The 14,500-nt window shown below is 33.1% G+C and overlaps 1 protein-coding gene across 1 annotated transcript in view; it reads right to left on the reverse strand.

Moving 5' to 3' along the window:
• Window positions 1-14,500, reverse strand: part of Il1rapl2 (interleukin 1 receptor accessory protein like 2) — a 516,192-nt gene that overhangs the window by 34,687 nt on the left and 467,005 nt on the right. Inside the window, exon 7 of the mRNA XM_077793619.1 lies at window positions 13,911-14,040. Within this exon, the coding sequence (XP_077649745.1) occupies window positions 13,911-14,040 (130 nt within the window). The remainder of the gene's footprint in view (window positions 1-13,910; window positions 14,041-14,500) is intronic.

A 14,500-nucleotide genomic window follows, 5' to 3' on the forward strand; every position in this document is an offset into this window, starting at 1 on the left:
GGCTCATAATTTTAGAGCTTCAGTCCACAGGTGGCTGACTCTGTAGCTCTGGGCCCCAGGTAAGGCAGAAGCCATGGCAAAAGGGTGTGGCAGAAAGAAGAAGTTCAAGAAAAGGCAATAAGAAAGCAGAAAGAGCTCCTCTCCCCAGGGACAAAAGCTAAAGGGCAAAGGTATGCCCTCCACACCCTATCTGCCTACAGTTACCACCCAGTTAATCCATATCAGTGAATTAATCCACTGACTAGGTCATAATCTAATCACTTCACCTCTTAAATTTCTTGCAGTCTCAAGCATGAGTTTTGGAGGTTACCTCATATCTAAACCACATCAAACCTCTATCCAGAGTTGAAGAAAACAAAAGTAGAGTCACAAATTATTAAATTATGATAATCAGATATGAAAGAGAGGACTTAACTACTGATACCATGTTCACTAAAGGGAAATAATGAACCACTAAAATCCACAAAAATGATAACTTAGATGAAATTCTTTGAAAGCTAAAACATATCAAAATTTGAGCAAGGAGAAATAGATACCCAAATAGGCCAATAACTCTTAAAGAAATTGAATCAATTACAGCCTTCTAAAACAGCACTGTGTTTCACATTTAAAGAAGAAAATATGCTAATTCCTTACACATTCTTCCAGAAAATAGATGCAGAGAGAGCATTTCTTAACTCATTCTTTGAAGCCAACAGTAATCCAATACCAAATACATTGCAGGAAAGGAAAAGTACAGATTAATGTCTCTCATAAAACATAGATTTAAAAAGTTTCAGCAAAGTGTTGGCAAATTGAATGTACTTAATATGTATAAGAAGAATAATACATAATGACCAAGTAGAATTTATCCCAGGTATACAGGTCTGATTTAACAAATAAAAACAAATTAAAATAATCCATCCTCTCAGGCTAAAGAAAAAAATATATGGTCATATCAATAAATGATAAAAGACCATTTGATAAAACCCTAAATCCATTCATAATAAAAACTTTCTGCAACTAGGAAAAGAGGAGAATTGACTCAACATGAAACAAAAAATTATGAAAAGTTTATAGCTAACATCTTACTTCACTGTGAGAAATTTAATGTTTTCCTCCTAAGATCAGGAACAAGGCAAGTCTATTTCCTTTATCTCACTCCACCTCCTTAAAATCATACTGGAAGCATTAATGCATGAAGACAAGAAAGGGAAATAAAATATATACAGATTCATAAGGAAGAAAATAAACTTTGTGGATGGCATAATTTTCTATATGGGAAAATACCAAAGTATCAATGAAAATCTCCTTGAATTAGTAAGCAGTTACAGCAAGATTGTAGATTACAAGGTTAGAACACAAAAGTCAATTGCTTTCTTATATGCCAACTATGAACAATTGGAATTTAAAATTTTAAAGATAACACCATTTAAATTGAGAACAAAGAAAACTTGAAATATTTATGCATAAATTAACAAAATATGTATAATATTTATGAGGAAGCCTATAAATCTGTGATGAAAGAAATGAAAGTTCTAAATAACTACAGCTACTTAATATTCATGGATAGAAAGACTCAATATTGTTGAGTCAGCTTTTCCCAACATGTTCTGTAGATTTAACACAGTCCCAATAAAATATCCAGTAAGTTGTTTTATGTATATTGGAAAACTGATTGAGATGCTTATCAGGAAAGGCAAAAGATCCAGCAAAACTATAATGATATTTGAAAAGAATAAAATCAGAGAAATGACACTTGAGTTTATGATTTACTATAAAGCTAAATTATTCAAGACAGTATGGTATCAATAAAGTAACAGACATATGAATGGAACAGAATATAGAACCCAAAAATAGATCCACAAATAGTAAACCCCAAAATAGTATATTGATCTTTGACCAAGAAATACAGGTAGTTCAGTGGGGAAATGATAGCTTTTCAACAAATGGTGCTGGAATAACTGTATATCCTACTAGAATGGCTAAAATCCAATATACTAACACCAAGAAATGTTGGCAAGGATATGTAACAACATGTACTCTCATTCATTGCTGAAGGGAAAATAAAATGTTGCAGTTACTTTGAAAGATATTTCAATATAGTTCCTTATGAAGTTAAATATTGTCCTAGTATATGATCCATCAATTGCATTTTATATTAAAACAAAAACCTACACACAGCATTTATAGCAGTTTTACTTATAATTGCCAAGACCTGGAAGCAACTAAGAGGTTTACTCAATAGGGAAATGTACATCTTGGATACATCCACTCAAGGAATATTATTCAGTGATAAAGAGAAATGAGCTACCAAGCCAAGAATAGACAAGAAGACACCCTAACTGCACATTAGTATTTGAAAGAAACAGGGCTGAAAAGACAGTCTGATTATAATCATATGATATTTAGCAAAAGGCAACAATATAGATGTAGATATTTAAAACGTCTCTGGTTAAGAGGGATTTGAGGCAGGAGACATGAAGGATGAGTAGGCAGAAAACAGGGAATTTTAGTATAGTAAAACTATTCTTATGTTACTTTAATGTTAAACATTTCATTAATTATAACATATGTACCACATTAATGCAAGATAGCAATAATAAGGAAAACTGGGAGGAGGCCCAGACGGGGTAGGTAGGAACTCTCTGTACTTTCTCTGTATCTTTGCTTTTTATTATGGTAAAAATCACATAACATAAATTTACGCTATTATCTGCTCATTTTTCATAAACCCATAAAACTACTATAAAAATTATGCCTAACAAATAAAAGATAATTCATTTATCTTTGTGTCTTAAAAATGTTATACTAGAGTTACTCTTAGGATATGATTGAACCTTAATTTTATATAATCAGCAACTAGCACAAGGCTGGTGGCATCACTGGAACGCAATAAAGGTATAGTGAATAAGTGAATGTGATTTTTTTTGAAAAATGTGATGTGTCATAAAAATAAATGGAGCCATAAATACACATTACTAAGTAAAAGAAGCCAAGATGAAAAGGCTACCTTCTATATCACTCCAACTATATGACCTTCTGGAAAAGACAAAAGCTTGAATACAGGAAAAAGATCAGAAGTTGCCAACAGAGGGAGAGATGAACAGGTGGGACACAGAAGATATACAGGTCAGTGAAATTATTCTATATGATACTATAATGATATGGTAACACGTCCTTTTACATTTGTCAAAACCATAGAATGAACAACACCAAGAAATGAACTCTAATATAAACTATGGACTTTAGGTGATAAAGATGTGTCAATGAAGTTTCATTGATTATAACAAATAAAATAATATGATACTGGTTACTGATAGCAGGGAAGGCTGCCTTTGGGGTCAAGAGTATATGAGAACTTTACCTGTCCCTCACATTTATCATGGACTTAAATCTCCTCTAAAATTTAAAGTATATGTGTGTAACCCTAACAAGACTACATTTGTACAATTTAATACAAGATCATGCCATGAAACAGATATTTTGAAAGTTCTATGTGCCTAGCCTTGTGGTGAACTGAGTTGCATTAATAAAGCAAATACTTTCTCAAACTATTATACTTTACCTTTCATTATTGGCTTCCTCTAATAAGATTTAGCTATGGTGTTGAAAAGAGATAAATAAAAAGTAGTATAAATTAGCTCTCTGTATCAGTGGGTTCCATATCCATTGATTTGACCAACTGAGGATTAAATATATTCAGAAAAGATGTCTGTACTAAATATATACACACTCTTATCTTGCCATTATTCCCTAAAGAATGCAGTATTTCAACTATTTATACACCATTTGTATTGAATTAGTCATCAAATGTAATATAGAGATGATTTAAATTATATGGGAAAGACAAGTATCATTTGATCTCAGTCATGTGTGGAATCAAGTTTATCTCATAACAGTTGAGAGTAGAATGGTGGTTATCATAGTCTGGGGAGACTAGGTGGCAGGGAGGAATTGGGAGAGGTCAATCAATGCGTATAATAAATTACAGTTAGATGGGAGTGAGAAGTTCAGGTATCTTATTACACAGTAAGGTGACCAAATAACAATATCATTCTGTACATTTTTTTAAAAAATTTAGTTGTGGTTGGACACAATACCTTTATTTTGTTTATTTTTATGTGGTGCTGAGGATCAAACCCAGTGCCTTGCACATGCTAGGTGAATGCTCTACCGCTGAGCCACAACCCCAGCCCATCATTCTGTACATTTTAAAAAGCTACAAGAAAGGATTTTTGTAAGTTTCCACTGTAAAGAAATGGTGTTCGAGGCGATATGTTTAGCGGATTTAAACATTGTACAATGTAATATGTATTGAAATATGTTACTCCATTAATATGTATACTTTTTATATTTTATATATGAATTGAAACAAATTAAATGCAAAATAAAGTATATGGTAAATTGGTTTAGGTTATGTGCAAATAACTATACCATTACTATTTTCTAAAAAGGACTGATTATCTGTGGATTTTTGTATCTGCAGGATGTCTTGGGGGATATCCCTACTGGGTACTTGAGGACAACTGTACTACTTTATCAGGGAAGTTACAAACTACTTTCTAGTTTCTTCTACTAGCAGCAGTACTTTTAATTATTTACAAAGATGTTGACCACCACAGTCCACACTCTTCAGTATCTGCCCATTATCACCATTCAGAAACTGTGGATATACCTTTACTTACAATGGGACTATGTTCCAATAAACCCATCATAAGTTGAGAGTTTTGTAAGTGGAAAACTCATTGAATACACCACCCCTATGGAACATGCTAGCGTAGTGACACAGAATACTACAGAGTTATCACTTGTTTCCCCTTAGGTGGTTTAGCTACTGGGAGCTGTAGCTCTATACTGCTGCCCTGCACAGCAAGAGAATGCCATACCATTTATCACTAGTCTGGGAAAAGATCTATATTAAAAATTCAAGGTAGTTTCTATTGAATGTGCATCACTTTTGCACCATTGTAAAATAAAAAATCATAAGTTGAATCATTGTAAGTTGGGGACCATTTGTATGTATTAGTAAGAAACAATCTGTTCTGCTATACTCTGCTAGTCTATGTTTATTGCTGCTCCCTGCACTCCTAAAGATAAAAATCTAAAAGAACCATGGAAGGGAATGATAAAATAGTATTCAGATAAGGAACACAGATGCAATGAAATATTAATGAAATCGTGGTTAATGGGATTGTTCAGAACTGGGGATTGTAGCTAATTGAATTTTATATTTATCTGAAATTTAAATAGAAAATCCTATTGGTTTCTTAATTGAGGTAAATAATTCTAAAATGTCTAAGTCCAATTTGAATTTATTGTAAATGACTCCTTAAACTAAATTAAGTCCTCATTTGATGTCTAAGTATCAAGCAGCATCTCTGGGTCATTATTCTGAATTATACAAAATCATCATCTAGGAGTGATGACTGAGAAGATGAAGTGTAGCAGGTATGTTTTAAAGAAACCTTGTAATTAAACAAAATCTCAGTTTTATGTCTCTTATTGCTTTTTATTTCACTATTAAATACTTATTAGTCAAGGACCACCATCAAGTCCATATTCTGACAAAATCATATTTATTGACTCATTGTGCTAAGGGAGGACACTCCAGGAACTATGGATAGAGCAATCCTTGATTGAAAAAAGGAAAAAATAATCTTTTGTAACAATTATGTTTTAACTGAAAGGTCCTGAGGAGGGCCTAGGGAAGTAGTGGCAAATTCTGGATTGGTTGGACTTTCTGAAGTAGAATTTGAGGAAAGTGGAATTAACTAGGGAGTGGATTCTGTCGTGAGGTAGGAAGTCTTAGCCAATGGGTATTCCCAGTAATAAATGTAAATAGCAAAGCTGGTCCGGGCCTCAGTGGAAGGAAAGCAGTAATCACTCAAGGAACGAGGGGTTCCTTATGGCATTTTACAACTGCTACATGACCCAGGGAGAAACTGTTTTCTGTTAACTTTGTAGCTGGCTTTATCTGTCTGTCCTCCCAGCCTGATTAATGGTGGGGCTGCTTATTCTCACTCTATACTGGTTTTTACTCTTTCAGTCCTAGGCAGGGGCATTCTGGACAATTGAGGATTCTTGCTAGCTGTGTTTGGATGAATTCAATCTAGCCTCACAGTAATTGTAAACTGTTCAAGGGTGGCATTTTCTTAGTATCTAAACCTCAGTTTATTTATTTTCCAAATAAAGATAATGCTATTTATTTCTGATTGTTACTTTGAAAATCCAAAATGATTTAGGATGCAAAATGCCTTTATAATCTGTTGTGTATTTTAAAATAAGAAATGAAATTATTATTATTATTATTATTATTGTTATTATTTACTATCTATAGGTTCTTGTCTAGAGAAACTTATAATCCAAGACAAAATAGTTGAAGCTGGGCATCTAGAGTCCAATTATTAAATTGACAAATTTAAGTATCTAAACCTTTTAAGACAAATAGTCTTAGGTATGTTTTTAAGTATTTTATGAATATTCTATGCATAGATCAAGCCTAAAACTCACTGTGGAACCATGGATATTAGAACCTACTCCTCCAAAAAATGTTGTTTAAAATAACCAGCAATTAAGTCTGACCCTAGGTAAAATCATGCTGCTTATGAAGTTTATCTTTTCTATGGAAGTCTCTTCAAGAGTTACAAAATCTGCATTAACAAATAGATGTGATAAGCTTTGAGATTTATTTAAATCCAAGTCAAAATTATTATTCAGGTTTCCTTCTTCCAATCAATAACCTGAGGATGGGAAAAATGAAGACTATTTTTTGGAGCTCAACTCTGGAAGACCAAGGGTATGTGGAATGCTTCAAGGCACTGAAAAAGCATGTGCAGTTGCCAAAAAAGGGCCTATCATTTTACCTTAGGCTGCCTTGGACTCCATTTATTTCCTTTACACAGCCATGAGTGGTAGAAGGGTTAGGTCAATTATAGACCATATATACAACTGTAGTCCCATAAGATTACTTACCTAGTGACATCATGGCCATCTTTGATTGTGTAAGTACACTTTAGGATATGTCTGCATAACAATAAAATAGCCTACCAGCGCATTTCTTAGAACTTGTTGCCTTCATTAAGTTACACATGACTGTACTTTGGGGACAAACTACTTATTCACAGCTCCATATTTTTTTAAAAGGGAATATTAATAGGTTATTTTTGGTCTTTTCAATATACCCATCTTATTTCAAGAATAAAATCTTTTCAATCCTATATCACATATCCTCTTTTTAGAATATTTTACTCATTGAAGGAGAATATGTTAAGGTAAATGATAGAACAGAAGACTACAAAGTAGTAAAAACAAGATTAAAGAAACCAAAACTAAAAACAAAGCCTATATTCAATCTGTAGCCTTTCAGGAATTGAATATAAATGAAATTATTTGCATTTTGAGAAGCTTTTCTGAAAAAAAACCTTAAGATAAATTGAATTTTTTCAGGTCACGAATTATAAAATATTTTATAAAATGATATATAGTATTGCCTAAGGAAGAAAACATTAGGTATTGACAGGGCAATTTGTAAAGATAGATTTATAATTGAAAATTACTCTCCATTGGGACAAAACAATTGTCTTAAAATTCATGCAGGTTCTTTCAACAATCAGATGCAATTCACAACCCTGCAGACAATCTTGAAGACTATTATGTCTTGTTTAATAGGATTGGTTCAATTTTTCTGGCATTTTTTTATTGGCACTGTGGAATACATACCACACTAGCAAATTCTTATTTTTTAATCCTTAAGCTTTAAGATTTAATTAAAAGGAAGTTGTGTAGAGGTGTGGAACTGGGGTGGCCTCTCTAGAATGTTCACCCCCAAAGGCTACTTCTTTCCATGAACTCTCTGTTGCCACTCTGCAAGCAGTTCCTATTCATTAAACAGAGGTATAGAAATCAGAAAATCCTCTGATGATGGCTGCCACTGGATCTCCTCTGCACAATTATTTGACTTCTCTGAATAGACATGGTGAAGTTTGCAGAGAGAAGTTTGTTGGAATGCCTTTAAAACTATAGAAAAAAACTTGCAAAATTGCAGCTTCTGCAATGATGCACACACAAAAATAATTTCCTTACAATCTCTACAAATTATATCTTCTTGATTCAGTGAAAGGGTTCTGATGCAGTTGCCTGGGACAGGCTGGCAGTTGTGAATAGATGCTACATTTGAGCTCAGATTTTCTTGGGGCTTAATCTCTTAGCAACATCAGAGACATGGGAGGCCTTTGCCAATCTTTGCTTAAAGGGAGATAAAGGGGAATGTGTATGCCCAGTGCAGGGTCTAAGTGCTTTGGCAATGAGCTGCAAATCAGGAGCTGTTAGAGACCTCAGTGGTCAAAATGACCCAGAGAGCAAACAAATGAGAACTCTAAAATGCTGGCCAGAATTTCATCTCATATGCTAGTCAAGCTTCAGGGAATCTGCTAAATACAGAGGTGACACTTTTTGAAATCTGAGTGACATTATATCATCAAGCCCTCGGTGTGTATCCAAATCTTTCCCCTGAGTGATTTAAAAAAATCCTCCATTCCTTTGGGGCAATACTAAGAGATTAAAAGTTGCAACACATACTTGTAGGATCAAGCTGCTGCCTAGGAAATTGAGAACCTAGGCCGAGGGGCTAGTCTTCCTGCCAGATTCTACGCCTCTAGGACAGCTTCTCCATAAGTCAACTGCCTGAGAGCTGTTTATTTATATCCCCACTTTTAATCTACTTGGCAACGTACTTTTAAAAATTTTATTAACATATACTAGTTTTACATAATAATGGAATTCAGTATATTTTATACATGTGTACATTGTGCACTGATCAAATCCAACCACCATCCCCCCCACATGCACTTCTCAATGCCTAATAATCACTACCCACTTTTTAAAGCAATAGACTTTTGACACGTGTGCACAACATGAGCTATAATTCAATTAAAATAATAATTGAATAAAACATCCCTTCTAGAGTTTGAACGTTAGTGCCTCCATTCATGTGTTAGAACCTAATACTCAATATGATAGGATTAAGAGGTGAGGCCTCTCAAAATTGGTTAAGCCCTGAAGGGCCCAACTTCATGAATGTGATAGTGCTCTTATAATAAAATAGGCTGAAGTGAACTCCTTTGTTCTTTCTGCTTATGAGGACACAAAGAAGTCACCATCTATGAGGAGCAGGGTCCCACAAGAAAATAAATCTTCTGTATCTTTGATCCTGGACTTTCCAATCTCCAGAAATGTGAGCAACAAATTTTACTATTTATAAATTATCCAGTCTACAGTATTTTTTTATAATAACCTGGAGTGACAGAGAAAATTCTGAAGGAGAGCCATGCTTTCAAAATTAAATTTTATTTACAGAAATGTCTTCGAGAGGAATCCCCCAATTAAAATATAGTGTTTTACCTTCAGAGTTATTTCCTTTGGAGACAATGTGTAGGAATTGTCTGTGAAAGAATATATGTCTTCTCTTGGTTCTAGTAATAGGATGATTAGAATTTTTTAAATTATAAACTGCCTGATTTGTTCCAATCTGTCAGGCTGTATAAAAATCTTGTATGCTTTGTTACAAGGACATAAGCTTTGAAGGCTAGAAGACAGGGTCTAGTAGTTAACTTCTAGGTTAGCATAAATGGCCATAGCCTGAAGGAATGCTGGAACCCACTCAAGCTCCCAAATAAATCAAAGATCTCACAATTAATATTACAAAATGGCCAACTATATGTTTTTGTTGGCCAGAAATTTCTGCCTCTTTATTTCTCCTAAAGTGTCTGTAGTTAGTAATTTGGTTGTGTGAAATTTTCAAAATAAATTTTCTATAACTCTCTTCCACTGTAAATATAATATGGTCCTTTTTTAAACCACAGGTGGGTGTTGGGAAAGGTGGAAGAGGGGATGTAACAAAAATCAAATAAACAATAGCATTTTGCAAGTCCTGAAAGGTTGACTTCTATAGCACTTACTAGCCTGTTGACTCATTTGGCACCTGGTACATTGGCTTCTTCTCAACTTAATTACTTCATGTTTATATGTTTTGACACCAACCAATTCTTTTTAATTTTTTTTTAGTTGTAGATGGACATAATACCCTTATTTTATTTGTTTATTTTTATGTGGTGTCAGGGATTGAACACAGTGCCTCATGCATGCTAGGCAAGTGCTAGACCACCAAGACACAACCCCAGCCCTGTCTCCAACCAATTCTAATCATTTGTTGCTATAGAGCAACACAAGCAGTGTCTCACTTCATCTTTTATAAAATTGTATAACCATTTTAGAATATAGTTAGGTATGTTCTTAAAAAATAATACTGGAGGAGAAAAAGGAAGGAGACAAACTAAGGAAATTGGAATTGTAAAAAAAGATTTTAATTAACAATAATGTATCAATTTTAGTTAATTAGTTATAACAAATGTAGCATAGCAATTTAGGATGTTAACAACTGGAGAAATTAAGTATTAGGTATATATGAACGCTCCATAATATCTTCACAAGTTTTTTGTAAGTTAGTAATTACTATAAAAATCAAGGTTTCTTCTCGAAGAGTTTAAAGGTTCCCAACACATGAAAATGATAAATGTTTGAGGAAATGGAAATGTTAATTACCTCATTTGATCACTGCACAATGTGTAGATGCATTAAATTATCATACTGTACTTCATAAATATGTACAAGTATTACTTGTGGACTAATAATTTTTTTTAATATTTATTTTTTAGTTTTCAGCGGACACAACATCTTTGTTGGTATGTGGTGCTGAGGATGGAACCCGGGCCGCATGCATGCCAGGAGAGCGCACTACCGCTTGAGCCACATCCCCAGCCCTACTTGTGGACTAATAATAAGAATAACTCACTAAAAGCCAAAACAATGAATGTTGTGGATCAAAATAATTGAAAAACACATTTGTTATAGTTTGCACTAAAAAATAAAGTTTATTTTTGGAAGATAGCTAAAATGAATTAAAAAGTTAAACACTATATAATTTATCCCTTTTATGTCTTTATATTTGGACAAGAAAATGGAAATAGATATGCATAGAAAAATATGTATATGAATGTTCATAGCAACTTTATTTGAAATAGAAACAAACTGGACATAATGCAAATGTCCATCAACAGGTGAATGGATTACTAAACTGTTACATATCCACATAACAATACTCATCAATAAAAAAAGGAATGAACTATTGATACATATAGTAGGGTGAATAAATCTTGAACTAATTGGGTTAAATTATCTGTACAAAAACAAGATATCTTCTATATGATTCTGTTTTAAAAAGATAGAACACTAGAAAATTCAGACCATTTATCATGACAGGAAGCCTTGTGGGAAGAATTTCAAAGTGGCACCAGGAAATGTGGGTATGATATCTTCACAATGATAATGAATTCACAAGTGTACACATATATCAATTACTCTGTATAGATTGTACACTTTAAATTTGTGTTGTTTATTTTATGTCAATTAAGCCCAATAAAACTGTTTTTTTGTTTTTTAAAGCCCACTTAGTCATATGCAAGAAAAGAGAAATAATTACTTTAGGTTCATATAATTACTACTCTTGATGGCAAAACATAGCTCTGAGTTTTGGTAGTAGAAATTCTGCTACTAACTAACCATGTACCCTTTGGGGGACCAGTTTCTTTCTCAGAAAAAAAGTGAAGCATTGCCCTTAAGGTCATTTATAGGTATATATATTTATAATGATCCTAAGCATGTACCTTCTAAAATTATTTAATAGAAATTCAGTAGCATTAATTTCAAATACATTTTAACTTGAAATTGCCTAATAAAGTCATACTAATTAGGAAACAATGTTCATACTGGAATTATCCTAAAGAAATATTTGTAATATATCAATTTTTTGAAAATCTATTCTATCCTAGAGAATTAGAATTTTTTAAAAAGCAGATTTATTAAGATAAAGTTCATATAATATACAATTTACCTATTGAAAGTATATAACCCAATTAATTTTGAGAATAATCACAGATATGTGCAAACATAACATGATCAATTTTATAACATTTTCATCACCTCAAGAAAAAAAGAAAGAAAGGAAGGAAGGAAGGAAGGAAGGAAGGAAGGAAGGAAGGAAGGATGTAAGTTATTCAGTCCCTTACTGCAAAGTAGGTTTTTTTTTTTGTGAGGGGGGCAGGGGTGGTGAAAAATGTTCTGGAACTATATAGTGGTAGTGGTTGCACAATATTTTGAATGCACTGAATTCCAATGAATTGTATACTTTATAATGATATATTTTACATTAAGTTGTATTTTATGACATACATATAAATGTACCCATACAAAATTTAGCTATTATCCTCCTATCACTCTATCCCTCCTCACCAGCCCTAAATAACCAGTGATCTACTTTCTGTCATGGATTTTCCTATTCTGAACATTTTACATGAATCATGTTAATATGTTTATTTTTCACTGGCTTATTTTACTGAGAAAAAATATTTTCAATGTTATCCATATTCTAGGGAATATTAGTCCCTCAATTTTTTTCATGGCAAATAATAATTCTTGGTATGAATACACAACATTTTATTTATCCATTCATTATGTGGTAGACATTTACATTGTTTCCACCTTTTGTGTATTATGAATCAAGCAACTATTAACATTCATGGATACATTTTTGTGAGGATGTATGTTTTGATTATTCTTGGTTACATATCTAAGAGATATATTGCTGCATCAAATGGCAATTATATGCTTATCTATTTGAGGACTTATGAGACTGTTTTCCAAAGTGGTTGCACTGTTTTGCATTTTAACTGATTTCCAATTTCTTTGCATCCTCACCAATGTTTGCTATAAAGTGCTTTTTAAATTGAAGCCATACTAGTAAATATGAAGTGATACCATAAAGGTATTTATTTGCATTTCCATGTTGACTAATGACACTGAACATTTTTTCATGTATTTTTTTCTAGAAATATCTCCTATAGTCAATATTTGGTATAGGCTCTTGGAATTCATGGACCATCAAATTGCGTGGAAATGATTATCATGGGAGTAATTATAAATTATATTTAATTATAGTAAATATTATAAAGTATACTTGTTTCATTTACACTGCTATATATTCAGTAAGAAATCTTAAGGAGTCCTTATTAACATGTACTGAAATACTAGATTAATTTCTAGCACATGATTATTGATGGGGGTTGAGAGGAGGTAGCCCAATCCCTATCAGAAAGGGGAACCTACTCTACAAATCGTTATTAGTGAAATCAATAGGAAACATCACAGATTGAATAAGTTAAGAAAAGTGTCCTATCTCTGTTTTGAAAAAAATAAGAAGATACTAATTAGAATGAAAAAAAAAAACAATTGCATTGAATCCATACCTTTACACAAGGAAGGTAACTGGGTAACAGGAGAGTGAGCAAGGTCTAGAGAGGTGCTAACCTGAAGGATCAGTAACTTTCAGGATGAGCAGTGGATGCTGGGAAAAATAAACTCTATTCAAAAAGAGTCAACACTGATTTTGGCAGATTATCAGTGTGCTACTGCCATCACAGCTTTACACTTGTGACATATGAAGATTGTTCCCAAGGGAGTAAATGAACTTTTGCCCAGTGGACTGAGAAGTCACCTGCACAGTTTGGACCTTTGCTATGACTGGATGGAGTAACAGTAGCCTTAGCTTTGGAAACTCAAAGGAATTTGCTTAGGTACTTTGAGAGGGTCATTATATTCTTATGACATATTCTTAGAACCTGAAAAAAACACGTTTATTAGCAGCTTACAAATTTTCATTTCTTTAGGTAGTTACCCTTGGTTTGTCTACCAGATCCGCTTTAGAGAATGGAGTGATTTGAATTTGCAACTAAAATCCTAGGCAGAATCCTTTTTAGGATATTTTATTTTGTAACTGCAAAGACAGCGAAGAAAAACAAACAATTAAGGTTCTGTACCTTATTTCTCCTTCTCTAATGTGGCCTGCCAGTTCTTCAATAAACTTCTCCCCTTTCATCCAGTAGATCATTGGCCCAGATTCTCCACTGAATCCAAAGAATGCTTTGCAAGGGATATTCAGAGGCTTACCTGAGAATGAGGAATAAAATGAGAAAATTGACTACTGGTTATCATTAGAGGCCAAGGGTGAGCCCTTTAATATCTGAAGGAAAACTCAGAGATGACATATTTTTCAACTGTTCTTCTAATCATCTTACCATTGTACAGGCAAAAAAAATTTAAAATATTATGAGGACTTCTGGGAAATTTAAATGTTCAAGCTATTATATAAACAAAAATAAAGAATAGTACTCATTTTTAAATTTATTTTTATGATTTCCTTCCCAGGAACTAACATGAAAGAATCAAATGGAAATAATCCCTTATTTTTTTGAGAGAATTAAGTACTGCTTAGTTGGACTTGCCTTTGAAGGTAACATTAATCAAAAGTATGAGTTAATCCTTAACTAATAAGAAGACATATCAGAAGAGACTATCCCCACTATTATTAAGATTGCACTGAGAAAATTTTTTTTACTCTGATCATTAT

Source organism: Urocitellus parryii, chromosome X, assembly GCF_045843805.1.
Source record: "Urocitellus parryii isolate mUroPar1 chromosome X, mUroPar1.hap1, whole genome shotgun sequence".
Taxonomy (NCBI): Eukaryota; Metazoa; Chordata; class Mammalia; order Rodentia; family Sciuridae; genus Urocitellus; species Urocitellus parryii.